Source organism: Arvicanthis niloticus, chromosome 27, assembly GCF_011762505.2.
Source record: "Arvicanthis niloticus isolate mArvNil1 chromosome 27, mArvNil1.pat.X, whole genome shotgun sequence".
NCBI classification, from domain to species: Eukaryota; Metazoa; Chordata; class Mammalia; order Rodentia; family Muridae; genus Arvicanthis; species Arvicanthis niloticus.
This window is the reverse complement of record NC_133435.1, coordinates 17,101,841-17,124,802: the sequence shown is the minus strand read 5'-3', so window position 1 is coordinate 17,124,802 and position 22,962 is coordinate 17,101,841. Positions and strand designations below refer to the sequence as shown.

The 22,962-nt window shown below is 45.6% G+C and overlaps 1 protein-coding gene across 1 annotated transcript in view; it reads right to left on the bottom strand.

Annotated features, from left to right (window-relative positions):
• Positions 1 to 1,729: 1,729 nt before the first annotated feature.
• Aldh1a2 (aldehyde dehydrogenase 1 family member A2) overlaps positions 1,730 to 22,962 on the bottom strand; it is a 78,360-nt gene continuing 57,127 nt past the window's right edge. Inside the window, exons 8-14 of the mRNA XM_076926236.1 lie at positions 15,263 to 15,365; positions 13,488 to 13,672; positions 12,025 to 12,189; positions 11,761 to 11,918; positions 11,050 to 11,124; positions 3,883 to 3,971; positions 1,730 to 2,412 (exon numbers count right to left, since the gene is read on the bottom strand). Coding sequence (XP_076782351.1) covers positions 3,899 to 3,971; positions 11,050 to 11,124; positions 11,761 to 11,918; positions 12,025 to 12,189; positions 13,488 to 13,672; positions 15,263 to 15,365 — 759 coding nt within the window. The 3' untranslated portion in view covers positions 1,730 to 2,412; positions 3,883 to 3,898. The remainder of the gene's footprint in view (positions 2,413 to 3,882; positions 3,972 to 11,049; positions 11,125 to 11,760; positions 11,919 to 12,024; positions 12,190 to 13,487; positions 13,673 to 15,262; positions 15,366 to 22,962) is intronic.

Genomic DNA, 22,962 nt, shown 5'->3' with positions numbered 1-22,962 from the left:
TATGCCCATCACCTTTGTCAGTGTCTTACACGGCGAACATCTGAGGTAAGAATCACAGAGTGGGGTGAGAAGGCTATCCTCATGTGCTGCTTTTCTGACCACAGCCTCTGCCTATTGCACCGAGTGCTTCCTCCCTGGCCTTTGTTTTATGCTTTGTATACCTGGTGTCAGTCCTTCCAACTTTAGGCTATAGAGAGTCACCCAAAAAAATTCTAATTCCTTCTCTCCAATACCTGCTCATAAGTTCTGTCTGTTTTATCTCTGGATCAACCGAAGTGTCCATGTCCAAAGCCAGAGTCAAGATCTTACCCCACAGCTTTGATCTGCTTCAGTTTCTGGGGCAGTGTCCATCTCTCTCTCTTTGGACGTGACTCTGAAACAGTGGTTATCATCTTGTTTCAGATCCATCCAAGTGCTAGTGGCTTCTATTCTTCCCTTCCTTTCCATCCTCATGACCCACACTAGTCTTGTATCAGACTGTCTCTTTCTCTGACCTCTGCTGCTGTCTATAAAAAACCCTCTTCCAGAGCCTCTGGCTGGGCCTGCTGCCATCATGTTGGACCTGCCTGGTCAACCCATCTATTAGTCTTGCAAAGTTTGGTCTCACTTCTATCTCTGTAGGATTTTGCTTCCATCAGGACTACTCTTTTACACTAACCTCATTCATTCAGCACAACACACACACACACACACACACACACACACACACACACACACACACAACTGTAATGGTGTTCTAAAGGAATCATTACCCCAGGCCCTTTTCTTGCTTCATCTACTCAATGTGAGTCTGATTCCTAGGAGCCTTGCCTGACATCTGATTCTGGACCAAGGGGCTCCATTCTATAAATCCCATGTGTCCCTGTGAGCAAGTCAACAGCAGAGCATCTCTGCCCACAGTCATGTTTGCTTTGGGTAGATTCATTGGTTCACCTTTTGTCTCTCTTAACCAGAACCTAGATCTCTTAACCAGATAGAGATTCTAAGAGTTGGAAGTGAGGGGTGTAGATCCTAAGTGTGGGAACCGTTCTCCAAAAGCTCCGCTCTGAGGCTGATTATAGCTCAGTGGGCAAAAGTGCTTGTCAACGTAAGTTTCATGACCTGACTTTGATCCCACAGACCCATGGCGGAAGGAAAAAACCAACTCCAGCACGTGGTCCTCAGACCTCCACCCGTAATCTGCCACGTGCATTCCTGCCCCCACACCACACATGCATGCACACATACACACACACACCAAATGAAATAAAAATTTCAAGCCATTTATAAGTAAAAGCTAGGCTCTGAGCATAGAGTGTCAGAAAGCTCTAGCCAACAGTGCAGTCCCACGTACAGCTGCAGACATAGCTCATCAGCTTGTCAGCCTTTCAGTTTATTTCCCCTCTGGTAAGTGAGTGAAGCTACTGAGAAATGCCCAGCAGCAGGAACCATGATGTTGAGCTCAGGGCTTGTAAGTCCACGTAACAGATTCCTTTGAGGTTTCTTCCTGAAATCCAAAGTTCCACATATGCCTGTATTTATGTGCCACAGAAAACTGTAAACACACGAGTTTTAAGTAGTGTCAGAGCACAGGTTTGTTTGTTTAACTTTAATGTATTCTATAAAATACCCTCTCAGACTTCTGCTCAGTCACATAAGAATACACCCCTGCCAAAAATCCCAGCTAAGAAGTAAAGACAAAAAACGGGCTCAGTGGGACAGACTCACAAACACAAACAGTCCCAAGGTGTACACAATATAAATGCTTTATTGCTAGCACGAGGTTTCTTTTGAAGTAAATTAAAAGTCATAAATCTTCATTCTCACATTCTATACTGTGGGTGGAAGGGAGCTAGCTGGTTAGTCATATGTTCACATGGGTGCACTGGAGGAAGGGCAGGGCCTGTTGGAAGGACTCAAAAGCCCATGCCAGGGCTCTCTCTGCTGAGTGCATTGTCCTCATTTGTCAGTAACAGTATGGAGAGCTTGCTTGAAAACACGGACAGGCAGGTTATAAATAGAAAACCGAAAACTGGTTTGGTTAGAAAGCAGAAAACCATTAAATAGCGAAGGCGATAGATACATGGCCATATTCTACACCTAGGTTATGTTTGGCATTTTTAAATAAATGGGTCACCCAGGCTAGAGACTGGCTTCAATTTGGCAGCTTGGGAGAGAAGGGAAGGAAGCCAGTGCTGCCCACACCAAATGGGGTTCATTGGAAGGCAGAGGGAAGGGTGGGGTTGGAAGGAAGGAGAGTCAGGCTGGCTTCACACCTCCTCTTCTGCAGGCTGAAGCTCACGTGTTGTGAGGCAAGAGTGGTGAATGGACGGGCCACAGGGCATGAAGGAGGAGTCCTAATGGACGGGTGGACCATGGGGCATGACAGAGGAGTCCTGGTGAAACGTGGCAGTCTTGGCACACTGGTGCTCTCTGCAAATAGAGAAGAGAATCATCAGGCTGGCCCACACTTTCCAAACACATTGACAGCAAATTTCAGGCAGGTGACCTAGGCACAGTGGGCCAGGATAGCCATAGTACTGAAACAGCAGGTGCTGGCACAGTAGGGACAAGGATGCAGAAGAGGCTGTGGTCCTGACTCCAGCACTAACTCACTTCTCCAGACTTGTCAGCCAGCTATAGAAACAGTCAGTTTTGCAAGGTCTCTGGTGTCACCAGCTTCCTGAGCCTACCTGGGCTGTTTTAATTGGTCCTGAGATGAACTTTGGAAAATATCTCACTCATCAATGAAAACAAAGGCTGTGGTCCTTGCTTTATTCTAGAATAATCGAGAATTACACACACACACACACACACACACACACACACACACACACGATAGGAGGGAAGGGAAGGGAGGGAGGGAAGGAGAGAGAGAAAAAGAGAGGGAGACTGACTAACTCAGACTGTCTCTCTAAACCATACAGTAAGTTCAGGAGCTGTAAGCTACATGTGCTAACCTGTGGCCTCCATCACTGTCTATGGCAGCACCTCTCAACCTTCCTAATGCTGTGACCCTTTAATACAGTTCCTCATACAGATTCTGTAAGATAGTTGTAGTGCCCCTAACCATAAAAGTATTTTTGTTACTAGTTCATAATTGTAATTTAGCTACTCTTATGAATCCCAATGTAAATATCTGTGTTTTCCAATAGTCTTAGGCGACCCCTATGAAAGGGTATTTGATACCTCCCCATAATTGTGGTTGAGAACCATTGGTTTGTGCGCATGTGCGCACACACCCACCATCCAAACTGCAGCAAGCTCAGAAGCTAGGAACTCCACAGGATGATCCCTGACCTCCTCATCCACATCTTCTTTTTGCTGTGATATTTATGGAAGTCAGAAAAGGGGCTATACTACCTCTCTGCCACTTACAACATCTGCAGTGTACCAGCTCCTGGCATTTTGAGTCTGCCCTGGCTCTAACTAAAACCATTTCATGTTTTGCTTTGAAGAAATGGATAACATGAAATGGTAATTTGGCTGCAAAACCTTGGAAAATTGTTCCCGGCCCAAACATCTGCCCTAAATGAGCTCAGCTGAGGTCTTCCTGGAAGAGGGAGGAGTGAGGAGTGGGCAGGAACTGGAAGGAGGAAAATGAAGACAGTGTCAAGAACCTTTCCTCTAGGAAAGCTCTCTATGACAAAGGCATCAGTCACTGCAGCTCCCCGACTCCATCGTGCTCCTCACAGCAGCATTGGCTGTGCCAAGTGCTCCCCTACCTCTGCCATGCCCCCAGTATTTGGTATCATGAGGGTGACTCCTTCCAGAGTGTCTCTAAACCCTGCCACACTGGCCTGGGTCGATGCTATGTCATCAATATAAGAGAAGGGCTGGGATCAACCCTGTACTCCTCAGAGCCGGGCTCGAGAGAAAGCAGGGAGTCAGCAGTGCCTTCACCTTCAGCCTGGGCCTCTTAGGAGTTCTTCTGCGGGATCTTCACCGTCACGGTCTTTACTTCTGAATACTCCCGTAAGCCAAACTCACCCCTGAAACAATGAGCAAATTCAGACATTAGTGTCCCAGGGGATTGTGCCTGAGCTGTGGTGGCACCATGAGAGGATAAAACTGTCAGCTTATGAGCAGAAGGTCATGGGGCTCTATGTACTAGTGGACAAGCAGCAACACCCTCTTCAGAGCAGAGAGCTGCCCTCTCATGGGCAAACACCCTTAAAAGGCTCCCTTGTTTTCAGAGCACATTGTAGAAAGGAAGAGATTCATTGGTATCCTGAGAGTCAGGCCTGGGCTGAGCCAAGGCAGGATGGCCCATAGCTGAGCACTGTGGCATTAAAAAGCCAGACCCAAGGTCTGCCAACACCTGGGCCACATTTCTGCCTTGTGGGAGTGCTGGTCCTTCAGGACTAAGTATGCCACCCTGTAGAAACCTGCTCTAGCCTCTGAAGACTTCTGATGTCCCCATCCAATGCTGAGAGCCTGCCTAGAGGGCTGGTCTCTCTCAGAGCAAAGTCTTAGAATCCTTACCTGCATGCAAAATTCTGGTTTCTCACTCCTTACACTTCCTAAATGGGAATGGACAGGAGAGCCAAAGGCCTACTGTGTGAAAACAGAAACCATCTGCAACACCTTCAATATGGTCCGGACAACTACTACCATCCTAAAGCTGGTAGGAAGATTTAAGAAATAATTGAGGTGACCATCAGGGACCCTTGGAGTCCCTGACTTCCCTTCTGAAATTGTGGCAGGGCAAGGGTTGTCAGGAAGCATTTTCTGAGAAATCACTGCTGAGCTCTGGGCAAGCAAAGCCAAACAACTTGTTGCCTAAGCACCTTGTAGGTGAGTGTGGCTCAGAGGAAGGGTCTGCCACAGTGTCACTCCCACTACAGCACTTCTGTCCCTATGGAGCTGAGCTCGCTCATCTGGCTTTCTGATCTCCCTAAAACTGTGGGCTGGCCACATTACCTAGCACATCGAGGACACAGAGAGAGGAGGTGGAGGAGAGAGAGGAGGAAGACTTTTGCTGTATAGCTCCCTTTGTCAGTTCCACCCTGTTGCCACTGTCTGTATTGGAAAGTGGACCACTCAGAACTGTCCGTCTGTCTGTGAAGGACGAGTGAGAAAGCTGTCTTCTGCACCAGTGAGCCACAGAAGACACAGTTCCTACAGCTGGACTGTACAAGTAATACTTAAAGCAATGCCCCATCCTTTTCCTTTTTGGATCCCATGGATCTACACACAGCTCCAACAGCATTGCCAGTAGCTCCTCTGGGTACCACACCCAAGTTGACAAGGGCCTCCTGGGATAGATACAACAGTCAACAAAGCAAACCAGGCAAGCACACCATCACTGTCTGGGCTATTCAAGATGAGTAAACTGGGCCTCATTAGGCCATATCCTCACGAGCTCTAGCCAAGCCTTACTGTAGATTTCTCTGGATTTTTTCCTGCCCTAAGGCAATTCAGAATGTGACTTTCCATCAGGACATTTTAGGCTTCCTGGTGGCAGTGATTTTCTTATGCACTTGAGCAGACCCTGAAGCATACTTTCTTGGAGACTATGCTCTCCAAGCTGTGTGAAGTATGGGGGTGGTTGGGGGAGTCTATACAATCAGAAACATGTCCCTATGGCTGCATTTAATTGTGCCCATTGGCTCCCATCATAGTTGTATGTGTGAAGCCATGGGTAGCCTTACTAGTTGGAGGGTCCTTGCCTAGTCTCTGGCAGGGAGAGCTACACAGACTGCTTGGAGGCAAAGGAGGTATCTTAGACCTACAGTCAATGGGCTGCTATGTGCCCAGGGTATCAAAGAGAGCTGGCGAGAGGCCTCAGAGTGGTGTAATGGACACCACAGGCAAAGAAACAGAATACTAGAGTCAATGCACAGGTAGACAATGGCTCTTCTAATCGCTGGCTAAAGGGCTGGCCTCTCTGGGCTATCCCTCTCCTCTTGGTGCCCAGTCTCCTGAGCCCCAGCAATATATATATATATATATATATATATATATATATATATATATATATAGTTATATAGTTATATAGTTATATAGTTATATAGTTATATAGTTATATAGTTATATAGTTATATAGTTATATAGTTTAGTTATATAGTTATCACCCAAGGAACATGACTACACTGTGGGGCTTTGGCCCTCCCCACACCAAAGTCCCTGTTTCTGTAGGTCTGGGCAGGGATGAGGAAGTGCTGGTCATCCTGTGCATTCTTTGAGAAGATTGTTCAAGGGACTCGAAACTATTTGAAGTTTAGATTCTTCAGCAACTTCACATCAATCTAGGGTCTTTCTCTCACATCTTTTCACTACAGTTAGAGTCTGTGGCACTTCTAGATGCAGAGTTAACAAGGAAGAACCTCACTGCTCAAGAGCCAGGTCCTTCCTTGAGCACCTCCACCCGTGTGCCTATTGTTGTCACTGCATGCTGCCACAGGGCAGAGACTTCAAGAAGCTCCAGGTCGGTTTCTCAGCAGACTAGGTTAGTCACTGCGCTGAAGAAACTCGGCACACCCAGAATAAGGAGAAAATGTTAGATTTTAGTGCCACCCAGCAAACCATCTTAGGAATCCTTGGATTTCTGTTTAGTGAGTATTTCCTTGTGCTTCTATTGGGCTTGGTGCCACAGTTTTCTGAATGAGGCCCCCACACCAGCTGCACCAGCATCATTCCAGAAGCTTATTAGAACATGAAGATCCTGGGCTCTAGCCCAGATCTACTCAACTAGTCTCTGAGAGTGGGTTCTAAGATGAACATATTTTACAGTCCCAACCCTTCAGACCACAGATGTCTTCTGGTCACATGCATGCTATGTGTGTACATGCGTGAGTGTGCATGTGGGTGTGTGCACATGTGCACGACTTGAGCTTGGCTGCATAGGATCTCAACACTATTTTCATTCTTGCAGTCCTAATCCTTGCAGTCTGAGATGTTACCACTGCCCACAGCTCTCTCTCCATCCCTTTGGTTCAGTGTGACTTAGTAGCCTGTGTTTCCTCACCTTTCATACAGAGACTGAAATGAGGCGGGAGCAGAAGGACAGACAATGGATGGAAGCTTCTGGGCTGGCAGCACTGGTGAGCACCCCTCTAGCCTCTGACCTGGGCACGAGGGGTCAGGGTGGGGTGGGGGTCATCAGATAACCTGTAGTGGGCAGACCCCTTGCAGCTCCAGGGAGAAACTGAGGCTATGCACTCTGCCTTCCTTAGAGCTTGTTTCTGGATGGAATTTTTCTCTGCACCACGTGGGTGTGGACATAAAGACTCTGGGATGTGAAGCAAAGAATCCTTCCCAAAGAGAAGGGTAAGTGGATTTTCTGGAGCCTATCACACTAGACAAAAGGCAGAGCAGGTTCTTTTATTTAAAGTATGTCCAGTCCTCATTAAAACAGAGAAAACATGTTTTGGGAGCAAGTAGAGACTGAGAACTAGGTTATTTACACTGCAGCATCCTAAACTGTGGCCAGTAGGGGCACAGCAAATTTAGTTCTTTATATAAAAATAAACAAGCATGCCAATCTCATTAACATACAAAGTTTCATTAATTTTTAACAAATAGTATAAATATATATCAAATAATTACTTTATAAGAAATTTATTTTGATTATCAGGAAATGTTTGGGTTGCATACCTATTTAGCACATCAGGGATTCAAAATTTTCTGGGGCAAAAAGGGCTCCTCGACTCAATTAAGATGCAATCAGTCTCATCAAAGAGTACCATCCAACATTATTTTGTAACTGCAGGGGGAAGGCCGTATCACCAACATGTCTCTATGCAGAGAAGCTGCTCGTCAGGTTTTCTTGACTATTGTTATATATGGTTTGGCAGAGCCAAACTGTGTCCCCAAACAACTTTCTAGCAAAGAGACATTTCTTCTGGGAAGAGGTAAGACTCCCATGTCATCAAAAGTCTGAATCCCATCAGGGCCTGCTTCTGATGAGGGACAGGGTAGCATGGAACTGGACTCCATAGCCACAGGCCAGTTATTACGAGTTTATTTCATACTGGTGATTCACCATGTTAATGATCTGTAGCAAAACACTGACTGAGGAAAGTGCTCCTAGGACCAGTGACTGTCCCTCCCGACACTCCAGAAAGATGGGGGAGGACAGCCACAGAGGCAGGAAATGAGAGAGCAAGTGGAATGCAGCCTCAGGAGTGGGGGCAGAGAGTTAGGACCACATGTGAGCCAAGAAGAGGTCCTGTGTGCAGGAAGGCTTTGGGCAGCGGACAGCAGACAACTCCTGTGAGAACGGGATTCCAGGTGGGTTACAGTTCTGGCTGGAAGACAAGTGTGGAGAGCAAGGCTAGGTGCCCAGGAGGGTGGAAGAGCTGGTGCTACTGGCTGGGAGGAAGGAGCACTGCTACAGTTTGGAAGTAACATGTCCCTTAAGGAATGTAAGAAGAGCCACCCTCCCAGGAGCCCCATCTCTGTTACCACTGGCAGCTTCTCTCTGAAGGCTTCCCAGCATTGCCACTACACATTTATCTACTTAATCCTAACATACCCACAAAGCAACACTCCTAAGCAGGTTCTATAACCATTCTCATATTTCACATGTAGAGAAGGACATCAAGGCTTAGGAAGACAAAGTCACAGAGGTAGGAAGCAGAAGTGCCAAGATTTGCATCCAAGCAACATGACTATACAAACTACTCGTAGCCTCAGAGCTGTTCCACCCAGACAGTTCAACGCTGAGAGGCTAGAAGATGCCAGCTGCAGTGTGTGAAGCCTGTGGATCCCCTCTTCATGTTTAATGGGGTCCCTGCACATCCCACAGACAGCATCCCTACCTTTCCCAGAGTGATTCTGCTCATGCTCCCCTCTACTACCTTGCTCCGCCCTCCAAACTCAAAAGAATATTTTCTATCTGCTCAGCTTCTCCCCCTCCTTAAAAGGCTACTGCAAAGCCTTGTACAAGACCATGGGGGACACTGCCCAGACCTTCACACCAATCTCCCTCATTTCTGAGCTTCTCCTTGACCTCAGCGTCTTTCCTGAGGCCCCTCTGATCCCTGCAATGCTGTACACTTCACTTATTCAACAGCAGCCCCCACAGAGCCCTACTGTGCTGCAGTCTCCACAGACCAAGTCAAGAGCTTTGCTGTGCATGTTCACTACTGGTTAGTAGATTGTGAACCAACCCTTTGCTTTTAGAAAGTCATTCAGTAATGGCAGAAGGAAAAGGGATGGATAGTGTTCCTTCTTGTGAGCCACAGATTCAGAAAATAGAGCCACTCCTTTCAAATGGAGAGACAGCTGGACTTTAAATGAGGGTGTCAGATAAGGGAGCCCCTGGCCACTACTCATCCAATGAATGTTACTCAGAACCAATCAATTTATATTGAAGTCTGCACTGAGTCTATTGTCTAGTTTACTTCTGCATCGGCCCTGTTTCTACAGGTCATCAGCATCTCAGGACAACTGTGTTAGTTTTGAAGTCTGTTCCAGAAGAATCCCTGTTCTTGGCCTCTAAGCTTCCATGGCTGATTGTCATAAGGCATTATCTACCTGAAACCACTGAGGCTTAGACTTGGATGTCAGACGTGACATGCTAGCTGTGAGATGGATAAGTTTTGAGCATTCTACTCCTGAGCTCTTTAGCTGGGTCATCTGCATGCTAAGGGAAGTGTGTCTCTATCACTGTAAACAATCAAAGAGGATAACGTGAGGAAAGAAGTTAGCACAAAGCCAGATAAACAGCAGCTACTTAGCTGAGGGCAGCTGATGAGATCCAGCTATTTGTGTTACCCCAAAATGTGTATGTTGGAACCTATTGCATGATGTGAGAGTATGAACAAGTGGGCCAGGCCATTGGGAACTGATTAAGTCATGAGGGCTCCACCCTAACAAACAGGACGAGAGCCCTGTTAGGAGAGGCTCCAGCACACTTCCTGTCCTCTGAACTTCAAGAGGACATGTACGTGCCATCTGTGAGAAGTGAGCCCTTCCCACACCAAATCCAGCCACACCTTGACCTTGAACATACTTCCCAGAACCATGAGCAGTAAGCTTCTAATGCTTACACTGTCAGAAGAAGGTTGTGTTGTAGTGGCCCAAGAGGATAAAGTGACACCTACTACTGTCACTACAGAACTCTTCTATTCATCTCCACTGGGCTCTGCCAAGACAACTATATGCTAGGCATCTCAGCCTTCAAAACTCTGATATCTCCTCAGTTTCCAGGCAATTTCTCTGCAAGATCCTGAGATGTGTTTCAGTTTAAATCAGCAAACCCTGGCCGGGCAGTGGTGGTGCATGCCTTTAATCCCAGCACTCGGGAGGCAGAGGCAGGTGGATTTCTGAGTTCGAGGCCAGCCTGGTCTACAGAGTGAGTTCCAGGACAGCCAGTTCCAACTTTAGAGGATCTACAGGGACTGAGCAGGTGGTACAAATGACTTGGCACAAAAGGATTGGCATCCAGGAGTTAACCCCTTGTAGGTACAGGAGTCATGGGAGTCTGGCAAGCTGTGGAGCTTGTTCTGGAGGATGAATGCAAACAAGCCGTCAGGCTTTACATAAAGCCTCATGCTTTAGAGCACCAACCCGAGATTTCCAAAGCTGTAACAGAACAGGGAAAGGTTCCTGTGGCAGGAGCTGGGCCCTGGCGTGGCAGCTGCTGAGTGCCAGCCCTGAAAACTGCAATAGTGTGTGTTCCTGGGGGTGGGGTCTTTTCTGCCCTCACCAGACAGCACGGGGTGTTTCCTCAATCCTTACAAGATGAAGCTGAATCATGGATCTATTGTCTCTGTCATACTCCACTGGGAGTGTGAGGAAGCTGCATCGTGCTCACTTTAATACCAAGTGATACTCAGCTTATATGGGTTTATGCTCAGTAAAATGGTAGAGTAAGCTCAGTATGGTAGCTCACACCTGTAATCTCAGCACTCAGGAGGCAGAGGCAGGAGGATTACTTTAAGTTTGAGGTTATCTGATACAACAAAGTTCCAGCTATTTCTAGAGGCAGAATGAGACCCTGTCTTAACAGCATAAACAAAGCTTGTGAATGGAGGAATAAAGGTGACGTAAACTGTTCTGTCGGCACCCTCTGTGCTGACACAACTCATCTATGGAGACACCAGAATCTCTGACACTTACATTTCTCTCCCATTTCCAGACATCTTGAACCCCCCGAAGGGGCTCTGAGCATTTAAGGCATTGTAACAGTTGATCCTAAAAGAAGAAAATGGCACTGTTAATATGAATCCCACCTCACAGAAATAATCCAACTGCTGTATTTCTTTAAGAAACTTTAAATTCATATTTGATTTTTCTGAGCTTGTTAATGACAGCTTTCTCAGATTGAGGTCTGGCTGCTGTTTTCACCATCTTTGCTGAGGACCCGTATCTGTTACCCTGGCCCCTGAGAACTGTAGCCCCCTACCACAGTTTTCATGTTGTTTGTCCTTCAAGGGCTCACATGTTGACTGCTTAATCCCCAGGGTGGTGACACTGGAGAAAGGCGGAGCTGTTAAAGGTGGGACCTGGGAGGGGCTCCTCAGTCCAGGGATGGGGGGGGGGGAGCTGCCCTAGAAGCAAGGGATTAAGGTAGTTCCTTCAAGAGCAAGCTGCTCTCAGAGCAAACCCCACCCCTGAATCTTGCTCTCTGGCTTCTGTCTGGTCACGTGACCTCTTCTTCCACCACATCTGCCATGAGGTAACATGGCCAAGAAAGGCCTGCAAGAGTCTGACCATGCTCACTGGACTAACTGCCTCCCCTCTCTTTGAAATAAAGTTAGTATTTAGTGACTATACTGAAGTGAGAACTAACACAGGCCCCCCTACATCACCAGTGGATAGAAGTCTTACCAAACTGTCCCAGCTTGCATTGCAGAGGACACCATGAGAGCCTTGTTGATATCATTAGTGAAGACAGCTGCTACAAGTCCAAAGTCTGAGTTATTGGCTCTTTCTATAACTTCATCCATAGTCTTAAACCTCAAAATTTCCTGAACAGGACCAAAGATCTGCAACAAATAGTGTATGCAAAGATGGAAAGTATTAAAATTTATTACTGTTCAAATGCTCTGAAACCCCCGGGTAAAGTGTGTGTCCTAAGAATGTCCGTGATACCTCCTCCTTGGCAATCCGCATGTCATCGGTAACGTTAGAGAACACGGTGGGCTCAATGAAGAAGCCCTTCCTTCCCAGTCCTTTGCCTCCACACTCCAGCTTGGCGCCCTCGGCCACACCACTCTGGATGAGCTCCAGGATCTTGTTGTATTGTTTCTTATCAATCTACAGGGGAAATAAACACACATTCTCATGAACCCCTTTGTGTGATTTTCTTCCCCAAATGTATGTAATCAAATCACATGAAATTGATACTACCTACTAAAGTTTGAACAATGAAAAAGTGGAAATTTTATATGGTTGTACTTTACAGAGGAGGAATCCAAAGAACTCTGATGACTGCCTAACCTGAAATACCAGGTCAAGACTTTTAAAACTTATCACAATGCTAGAGGCCTGGCTTAATGATTATTCACAGTGTCTGTAAAGGATACTTATACTTCTTTATATATTCTAATAAAGGAAACTTCTATCCAGATGAATAATTAAGCAAGCCATATTCTAGCACTAAAAAGACAAAAATAACGAATTGCACAAAGCCTCTCTCAGCACCACCTTAAGGTACTACTGGGTTTATCTTAAGATCTCTCAGCACCACCTTAAGGTACTACTGGGTTTATCTTAGAGGAATTCCTGCTTTGCCTTTAAAGAAGTGAATTAAACTTCCTAAGGGCAAGATTCCTGGTTGGAAAAGAAGCCAACACAGGAGTTCTCACTCAGTCATTATGGTGAATGATGTAAGAAACTATATTCAGTCAGGTTTTCTTAGCTAGAATATCAATCTTCTCACCAGAGGTCCCCAAACTGAGAAGTGGTTTCCTTTGCTAGAAAACCCATGTTTAGTGTCCCAGATAAGAGCCAGTTCAGACAAACCCCTGCAAATTCTGACCCGGATTAGATTAAAACCACAGGTTTGGGAACCTCTCCTGATGGTTACAGATAGCCCAAGGTGCTCAAATGTGCATCCTGGCTGCTCAGGAGGTACCTTTGTGATGTCCTCACTGCATTAAGGGTACAACACAGTCAAAGTAAGAGACAGTCAGCCACTTTCCATTTCTGCGTGTTATAGACTACTGAAGGGTAGCCGAGAGAACTAGAGCATCTGACAAGTGGCGAGAAGGCTGGGGTGGGACTACATTATTAAGATCCACCCTGCTATGCCCAGAGATCTTCCTGCTTAATCACACACACACACACACACACACACACACACACACACACACACACACACACACAGTTTAAAATACATCTTATGTAATTCTGATTCCATAGTTCTTTGGAGGTTGTATTTAATAATGTAAAGAGAGGCAATGCCCCAGTGCCTGCATTTTCAACTATGAAGATAAGGTATAGAAATAAGGAGGTGACTGAAAGGGGAGGTTGTTTCGCTGGGTCCTATTAGCACACAGTGTGCTAGCCAGCCCAGATTAAATTATACAAGGGTAGTCCTTTTGGTTTCTTACCTGAGGACCCTGTTCAGTAGTGGGATCAAAGGGGCTCCCCACAATGCGCCTCTTGGCCCTTTCCACACTTCTTTTCACAAATTCCTCATAGATAGATTCTTCCACAAAGATGCGAGACCCTGCAGTGCAGCACTGGCCTTGGTTGAAGAACACACCCTGGTGAGCCTGCTCCACAGCGTAGTCCACTACAAGAGGAAGCATCCATGTCCTCAACACAGCCTTGCCTGTGGCTTGCCTAGGGAGCCACCTTCCTCTCCACTTCAAAGGCCCAGATGTGATGCCCTGCCCATCCTAGCCTATGCCAGTGAGTAGCTCTGGACTGAGAACATAATTTAGCTGTGTTCGAATCAGACAATACTTGCTATGTGAACTTCAACAACCTCATGTCATTGAACCTCTTTCTTGTTTCGGCAAACAGAGGACCAGCCCTCATCACTCATAACAGGAAATCTAAATTTCACCATATAAAAGACCCAGGATGATAACTCAATCTTCCAGATGATCCAGAAATGCAATAGAAATGAACAGAAGCCATCAGAGTAGACTGTTAGCATACATGAATGAAAGAGCTTACCAAACCTTTCCAGTTTTAAGGAAAATCAGAAATCAAAGTTTTGATGTCGTCTTTTAAGCTTAGAATATGACTGGAAAAGTAAACATATATTCTAAACATTTGGCCAGTGAGCTGGATCTTATATATTTACTTATATTTTTGGTGACGAAACTATGACAGCAGTGATTCTTTGCAGATACTATATCTCTGCTCTATGTGGAATTATTCAACAGCAGTGTGATAATTCTTTCCCCCTCCTTTCTGATGTCTTACAGTTCAGGATAATATTGATCAATCTGTGATAACTGACTGAATCACTAGAGTGACAGCAGACTGCCTGCTCCTCAAGAAGAGGAGCAAGATCTCTAACTTTTTTGAGATTTATTTTTTAATTTTTAAATTCTGTGTGGGTCTTTCTGCATGCAGGTACACTGAAGCTTGAGCTACAGAAGTTGTGAGCTACCTGACACAGATGCCAGGAACAGAACTCAGGTCCACTGAAGAGCAGCACATGCTATCTCTCTAGCCCCAAGATCTCTAATCTTGACAAGGATGCTAAAGGTGAACTCAGCAAAGCCCAAGGTGGGACACGGTTCAACCACTCCACTTTCTCTCTCCTAACGTCTGCCATTTAGAGCCAAGGAAGAGTGCCGCCTAAAATGCTTGCGGTAGGAAAGGTGTGGTTGAAGGGCTTGGGAAGTTCATTCTGGAGAGGTTTTCAAGATAAGAGCACAGACTAGGAGGTTTCCTTCTGGGAGTGTTTCCTAGGTTACCAATCTGTGTTTCTGTAAGGTTTGTCCCACCCAGGGTTCCAGGAACAAGGACAAGGAGCTAGCATGAATAAGCAGAGAAGCCGGCATGGGTTTGGGAAAATGTAGCCAGTACACTGGAAGCAGCGTTTAGTTTTGATGACCAGACAGACACTAGACCCAGTAGAGAAGTTTCAGATTTCTTAAATCTAGGCAGAGACTATTTGAGGTACCAGAGTCTTAGAGCCTTCATCTTCTCTACCCATTCTTCATCAGAGAGTCGAAATGACCTTAAACTGTTCGCTGGTTGGCTAGTGTTCTTCCCCCTGTATTAAATGATTTCCTCCTCAGAGTACTGTGATGCCCTTTACTTCAAAGATAATACGCTAGATATTCTGTCAAGAGTGGACATACAGAAGAGGAAGGTGAAGGGTAGCATTCTGGGACATGTGAGAGATCTGTGGGCCACTTACAGTCAGCATCTGCAAAAATGATATTAGGGCTTTTCCCACCAAGTTCCAGGGTTACTCTCTTCAAATTACTTCTTCCAGCTGCTTCTTGAATAAGCTTTCCAACCTGAAAGGAAGGGAATGCAAAGAGGGTTGACACATCTTATACAGTTGTAGGCAGCAGTTAGAGCCAGCTCCAGGAACAACAGGACATGGTAGTTAATTGATAATAAAGGTAAAATAATTACGAAGGACAACTTTTGTGGTCAACTTGGGAGGACAAAACATAAGCAGCTGAACACAGCTGAAGGCCGTGCTGGAGAGCATGGGAAGAATGCATTCCTTTCATCATGGAAGACATGGGCTAGACGATTTTGGTGGAGACAAAAGGCAAGCAACACATGACTAAAGGTTTCACCATCACATTATGGCCTTTCCCTTGGGACTCTAGCTTCTGGGGGCGGGGGGTAAAAGGCCAATTGTCTGCACCTGAAAGACACCATATCTAAATAAAAAGCTGTTCATTTATCTCCAAAATTACCTTTGCCTCTGCTTTGGGCTGAAGTTAAAATATTCTAGATACTTGGGGGTCTCTCTACCTACTGTGATATTGTAAATGCGTATTCATCTAGAATTCCAGTGACCGAGAGGCAGTTAAACAAAACAAAACACTTGACACTAAGTAGATATCAGTCATGATGAAACTGAATGTGCTGAATGGAAACAGGAATGTACCATAGAGAGGCTCTGCTCAAGAAAGAACATACTACTTCAGGGGCGGAGGATGCTTTCAGAAGACTGAAGTTGCCAGATCCCTCAGGTTCTGCCTAAGCAGGGATGACACTCTCTGGGTATGGTACTCCCACTAATTGATGGCAACAAGAGTCTAAAGGCCCTGTCCAGCACAAGACCTCTCTGCAGTGCCATATATGCCCCACCATGCCCAATGTGGGTGGCTAAGCTGCCAAGTTTGTGCTGTGACTCAACTTCCCTTTGGCAGAGGTCCCTAATGGATCCCTGTGCAAAAACTACACCTCAAAGCATCCACCTGCAAAATGAGGTGTTACACAGGAGAACACGGGTCACTTCATGGAAAACATTGAGATGCCGTGTAGTCTATACAGCAGTTTGGTCCTGTGCTGAGGAAATGTCACTTTTATAGAATTCTACTAATAAATAAAACTTTTAGAAAGCTCTAAGAGAAATGCTACATTTATGTTTATGCCTGATGTTTTAGCTGCTTTACTGAGACTGTGCACTGGGATACTGAATTCTTAAGCAGTGGAGAGGCGTAGTTAAGAGAAAACTCTCCCAGATAGACTACCTGGAGTTTTCATTGCCTTTATACTCAACTGTGAGATCTTGAGGAATTTAGTAAGCTTTCTGAGATTTAGTTCCCTCCTCTGTAAACCAGGATAAAAACACTAAACATGGATTAGATTTTAGATGTGGCACAATACAGTGATGTAACATACATGGCTCCTAGAACCCAGCCTAGTAGATTTTAGATGTGTCAAGATACTGTGATGTAAGACAGATGGCTCTTAGAACCCAGCCTAGCACACTGTAGGTGTCCAAACATCCTAATTACATCCAGGGCTGAGGAGCAAGGAGAGCCTGACCTTCCAAGTTTAATGCAGACATAGCCAGGTGGTTGTAAGAGTAGGAACCACCAGACTTTCCAATGCAGGTCTCCCCAGATCTCCCCAACTATGGTAATTACCTCAGGAAAAGCCCCAGTTGCCAATATTGAGTGCCAGTTGGACTGAATGCCTTTGTGTTTTACTGCAACTCTGCTTCACTATCATTTTTCCTTTTAAGAAAATGTTGTTCATGTCTAGAGTAACTATACGGTCCATGAACATCAGAACAATTTGTTATTTTCAGAGAAGGGATAGTCTCTGAAACACAGAGAATCAGTTTCTTGTTTTGCACAAAAATATTACTCAGCAAGGTGTAGAAAATGCTAAAATCATGTCCTGAATATTAATGGACTGACTTTGGTTTCACCAGGCAAAGTTCTCCTTTGCTGTCCTCTAGCTTAGATCTCTTCTCTCTCTACACAAACTAGGAATATAGGCTCAGTAAATGGCATGCTTCCAGACAAGCAAGCATATTCTCACTCTCCTCTGAGAGGAAAACACACAGACACAAAAACGGTCTCTGGTCCTTTGGTGGGATGGACAACAGTGTGAGTAGAACCCAAGACACGAGGAACAGGGAGAAATCTATCTATGGACAGTTCAGGCACTAGCCACTCTTAGACTCCATGCCAGCACTTTCTGAGGAGTCCCTGAAGACTTGGGCATCTGTGACTGCTTCCTCTTGTGGGGAATTTCAATGTGCTTGGGTCTCCATTCTAAAGTCTTGGGAGATAAATAACTGAATTGTTACAGCAGACAGTTACAGAATTCATGAACATGCCACTTATGCTGTGAGTCTAGGGCAGGCATTTACATGTCCTAACTTGTTTATGCTGTCCACAACCCGTCACAGTATGTACTATCTCATTCTAGAGAATAACAGATTTAAGAATCAGAACATCAATTACCAGGTCACCTAGCTGGTCAGTAGCAGGCTGACTGTAGGCCCAAGCCTGAGGGCTCACCCAACCCTCTCTATTTTGCCCTCTGTTTTGCCCCCTTTTCTATGTCACCAAGGAAGCAGTGTTCTCTGTGCTATGTGGACCGTGCTATTCCATGGAACAAAAGAGAGCTCACTCAGTGGGTCTGATGTGGTGGATGCTGGCCCGGGAAGTACTATGCATGCAGAGTACTATGTCCCATGAGCACCCATGGGAGGTTGAGCTTTACTTCTATAAAAACCCAGAGGAGACTGAGAAGGAGGAGCAGGTTTCTGCATTCAGGGCGAATGGACCGCACCAGCTCCTGAGTTCACTGCTCAGCCTGAGGAGGCCGACTGGTCTGAGGCTGTGCAGGTACCGTCCATGCCCATCCAGCAGTTCCCCCAAAAAGACTGGAGCGTGCAGCCAGCCACTGGGGACTGGTCAGCTGATACCACAGCGCAGGCCACTGAGTGGGTTGAAGCCACCACTGAGTGGTCCTGAGCTGCTCTGCAGATACCTGAGCAATGGGGGAAAAGGTGGAAGGAAAATGAAGTTCCTAAAAGATGAAAAAAAAAAAAAAAGAAGAAGAAGAAAGAATGCAGTGTGTGTGTGACAAACCACACAAATCTTATCACTACACCACAAACTGGTGGAAAGGGAAAACAGCAGCTCCTGAACTTAAGAAAGAAGCTGCATCAAGGAGAAGCCATGCATTTTACACTGAGCAAGATGCTGAATAGATAAATGGCCAGGGCAGGTAAAGAAAGTACCAGCTCAGCTGATACTCATCAGGATGAGTGGACCATCAGGCTGGTGTGTGAGCTGTCAGGTTTTGCCACTGGGTATACGGTCCAGTGATTATTTTCATGGCTACAGTAACTATACAGGCCATGTTTATCAGAGAATATTTTTTCCTGTGCCAGCCTTTCCTTAGAAACCAATTATTTATGATAAATACTACAGGCCAAATATGAGATGAATAATGCCTGGCCTCTTTGTCTCTAGACAAAGCTCAAGTTGTAGCTCAGCCTCCAAGAGAGACTGATTTGGTAGCAATGGGAGAAGCACTTCCATCTGGAGTGGCCTTAGAACAGAACAGAACAGAGCAATTCTAAAAATCCACCTGCTTCCAGACCTCTGGCATTCAGCACAGTCTCAGAGTTCTCCTCTCTGTCAAGTGCAAGGCTAGCTTAGTCCCTTGCCAACAAGGAACTTGCAGCTAGAAAGACTCCCATAAAAACCTAGAAGGTGTCCAACAAATGTGGCTGGCTCTGTAGTGCACTTTGAAAAAGCTTGGTCTAATTTAATACTAGATCCAAATAGATTAAAGCATAGAGGTACTTTAACATTTACAGAGTTCTTCACTAAAACCAACTCAGTCAGGCTACTCTGATCCTCACCTATGAAACAGGGCAAGGATGCAAAAATCTTCATTAACTGCAGGATCAGACGTCATAAGCCTGTCCATGATATTTAGTTTAAAGACCAAATATTTTTCCAGAAATAATACTGCCAATTTATGAATCTTCCCTGGATTGGAGAATGAGAGGTTAAGTGACTCCAAATAGGAAGTGTCCCTTATTACCATCACCACAAAGAAAAAACATAATCAATGCAACCCCAAAGTAGGGGGGTAGTGATGTGATTAAAGTCAGACTCCAGGGAGAACCTGTCTGTCTGTAAGCCATGTGAATCAAGCAAAAGCATTACATACACAATTCCTTGGGAAGGTGTCAGACCAAACTTAGGGATTAGAAAGTCTAAGAAAGAGTGATTAAAAACATAAGACAAATATCCCTGAGGTTGACTACCCGTTCTTAGGGGAGGGTTTGGGTGTGGTTCTCCATTCTATACCCTTTCCTACATGTCCAGAAGGTGGGAAGCACATGTTGGATAAAGGAGCCGTAAGAGTCAAGATAATGGGCAAACTGTATGAGAGTCAAGTCCATTTGAATGAAACAGGGCAACGTGTAGATGAAAAGAGAAAACTCAGAGTTTGGTAAACAAAGTCTTGTATATGGCATAAATAGAAATCATAAGAACCTGGCTTCTGTCTACAATCTTTTGCAACGTGGAAAGGTTTCACACAGCACACTCTTCCCACTCCCATCCCATGCTGGAATGATGTGCCCAGTACATAGAACGGTATGGAAGGCTGCGGGATGGTTTGGGTCCTAAGGATCAGAAGTCCTAGGCTTCTGATGGCGCACACTTTCAAAGCCATCACTGAAGAACAGAGGCACATGGATCTTTGAGTTTAAAACCAGTCTGGTCTATAAAACTAGCTCTCAACCAGCTAGAGTTACAAGGTGAGACTGCCTTAGAAGAAAACAAAAAGAAAGGAGAAAAAGAGGGGAGGGGAGGGGAGGGGAGGGGAGGGGAGGGGAGGGGAGGGGAGGGGAGGAGAGGAGAGGAGAGGAGAGGAGAGGAGAGGAGAGGAGAGGAGAGGAGAGGAGAGGAGAGGAGAGGAGAGGAGAGGAGAGGAGAGGAGAGGAGAGGAGAGGAGAGGAGAATCCTGAGCACTATAAAGCGGCCCTGCTCCCAACAGCCTTCAGTTTGTTCAGTTTGAAACTGCTCCTTTCCCTGGTTTCAGCTTCTTCAGTTGAAGAATGAAAGCTCAACCCAAGCAGCAAATTCATCCCTTAGCACTCTGGTTAACTGGAGTTAAAAGGACAGATGGGACTCCTGGGGCCTGTACTCACTCAGAGACTGTTTTTCTTGCCGTAAGGAGCAGAAGTGGCATTTCCCAAGAGCACCACAGCTGCTCAGAGCGGTAGAAAAGCAGGTCTGTTTTGAGTTTCCCCACACAGCCCTCTTTATGAAAGAGTAAGCGATAGTGTCCTACCACGTTGTTTCCTAAGGCCGCACTCCCTGCAGAGACTCCAGCTCTATCTGTGTACCCCAAGCAGGCACGGGTAGTGAGGGGTTCCCACAGACATGTGAAACTGGGCTAATTCTCAGCAGGATTGCTGGCACAGACCAACTCTGCCTCCCAACCCTGTTTGAAGAGTGGAGAGCCGGCACTCCAGAATCCTTCCTCTTCACAGCAATGGGCAGCAAAGGGAAGGTAATTTGGCTCTCAACAAAGAAAATAATTTGTTATCCAGAACAACAACTACAAAAGAACACAAAAGGCTTTTTCAAGGCCATTTTCATACAAGGTGTTTGCTCTCTACAGTTTCTGAAGTTGCATACACTTTTTTCATGAATTATTTACCTTAATAAAAGTAGGTCCTTTCTCAGAGGTAAGGTGTCTTTTAAGAAACAGGGAACAGAATTGTACAAAAGATCTCACGCACCTTCTGAAGATGCCAACTTTCTCGACCATATGCTCATTTCTTAAACTGGACCCTAAGTCTCCGACCCTGCTTCTCCCCTTTCTTTCTAAGTTCTCAGAGCTGCACTTCCTGGTTCCAGATGAGATGGAAACAGGAATGGCAACAAATACACCAAGTGAGCATTTTTGTCTTGAAATACCAAGAAACATATTAATCTGTTCAATTTTCAACAGAAAGAAACAGAAAGAATCAAGGCAACTTTCCCATGGTAACAGCAATTTCAAAGCACTGTCTGTGAAAGACAGACTATGGAAATCAATACAACCATGAATATGCTTCTGGCCTTTGTTCCCACGATCCTCACCACCGCCCGGCTACACCAGAGCCCCCACAAAACCACACGCTCTTCCTGGAACATCCTCTGGGTCTTTGAACAAACTGCTTCTTTTGCCTGGCAAGGCTTTCCTCTCTTGGCTTCCTTGATAAACTCCTTGCAGATCTCCCTCTGGGCACCTCCTCTGAGTAGTGAGCGTTCTCTCCCACCCTTCCCACGGAGCTTGGCTCCTTCTCCTCCCATCCCACTGTGCTTTGCCCATAACTCTCACCCTGTACTTACTTACCAGCTGTGGGCTTTCCTCACTAAACTAAACTTGTCAGTCCAGGGGCTCTGTTTGATTTGTTCGTGTGTGTGTGTGTGTGTGTGTGTGTGTGTGTGTGTGTGTGTGTGTGTGTACATGTGTAATTTTCAGTCACATTTGCTGAGTCAGTAAGCCTAGCTACTCATGAAGACTCTGAAAGTGAGGGCAACAGAGGTAGAGGCCTGTGGGAAGCCCATCCTAGCCTGAGCTTGCAGCCAACCCGGACTTGTGCGCCCTTTTTTCTGATCTTTTTAGCCTCACCTCTCATGCAGGGAATGGCTGCACAACTGGAAGACTGACTATACCTAGGGAGCTCAGGCACTCAGAGCCTTTTCTGTGTCTGCACTCTACCTTGAAAGTGTACATAGCTGTGGCTATTTTTCCAAAGATCCCAAGAGTATTCAAATATACTACTACCACTAAGAACCATGGAGACACAGCTCAGTAGTGGTAACATTTGCAAAGCCCCAGGTTCAATTCCCAAAACTGCAAAAGAACTTGGGAGAGGGGTCTCAAAAACAAAGCAAGCCAAAACCCATCTTGAAGGACAGCTTTTGTCTGGCATCATGGCTCCATTTAATGTTAACTGTTGACTGAGTGCCTCTTATATGCTGTTTGTCTTCACACACACTATTTTAATCTTCACAGCAATTATGAGAGGCAAGAGTTATTGCTACATTTTATAGTTGGAAGAAAACAGGACTCAAAGAGGTTTAGAAATGACTTAGTGACTGGTACCCACAAAGTGACAGAACATGTACTGGACCTAGAATGCTAACCAGGAGCTTAGAGCTCTTTCTACCATGCCTCTCTGTGGTGAGTCCTCTTCTCTAGATGTGCTGTGATTAGGGTCCCTCTGCTATGTGAGTCTGACAATTATGCACAGGATCTTATGATCAACTTAGTCTAAATCACCTGGCTGTTCCATTTTGCCATCCCTTTTTCAAATAAATAAGAAAAACACAAGGTCTGATTTCTTACTTTACTCTAATAGGAAGAAGCTTGATTTACTCAAATCAGAAAGATGCATGTCCCACCAACTAGCTGAGTCAAAGGGACAGGCTTCTTAGGATTTGGCCATTCAACTTCAGCCTGGAGAGAGCCTACAGCAGAGTCCTTGCTTTAGTAAGTGAGACAGGAAACCAGAGCACCCCAGCCAGAAAAGACAGAACCACACTTCCTCTTGTTCCTTCACATTCGTGATTCAAGAATTTTTAAAAAGAAAAGCTAACAAATTTAAAA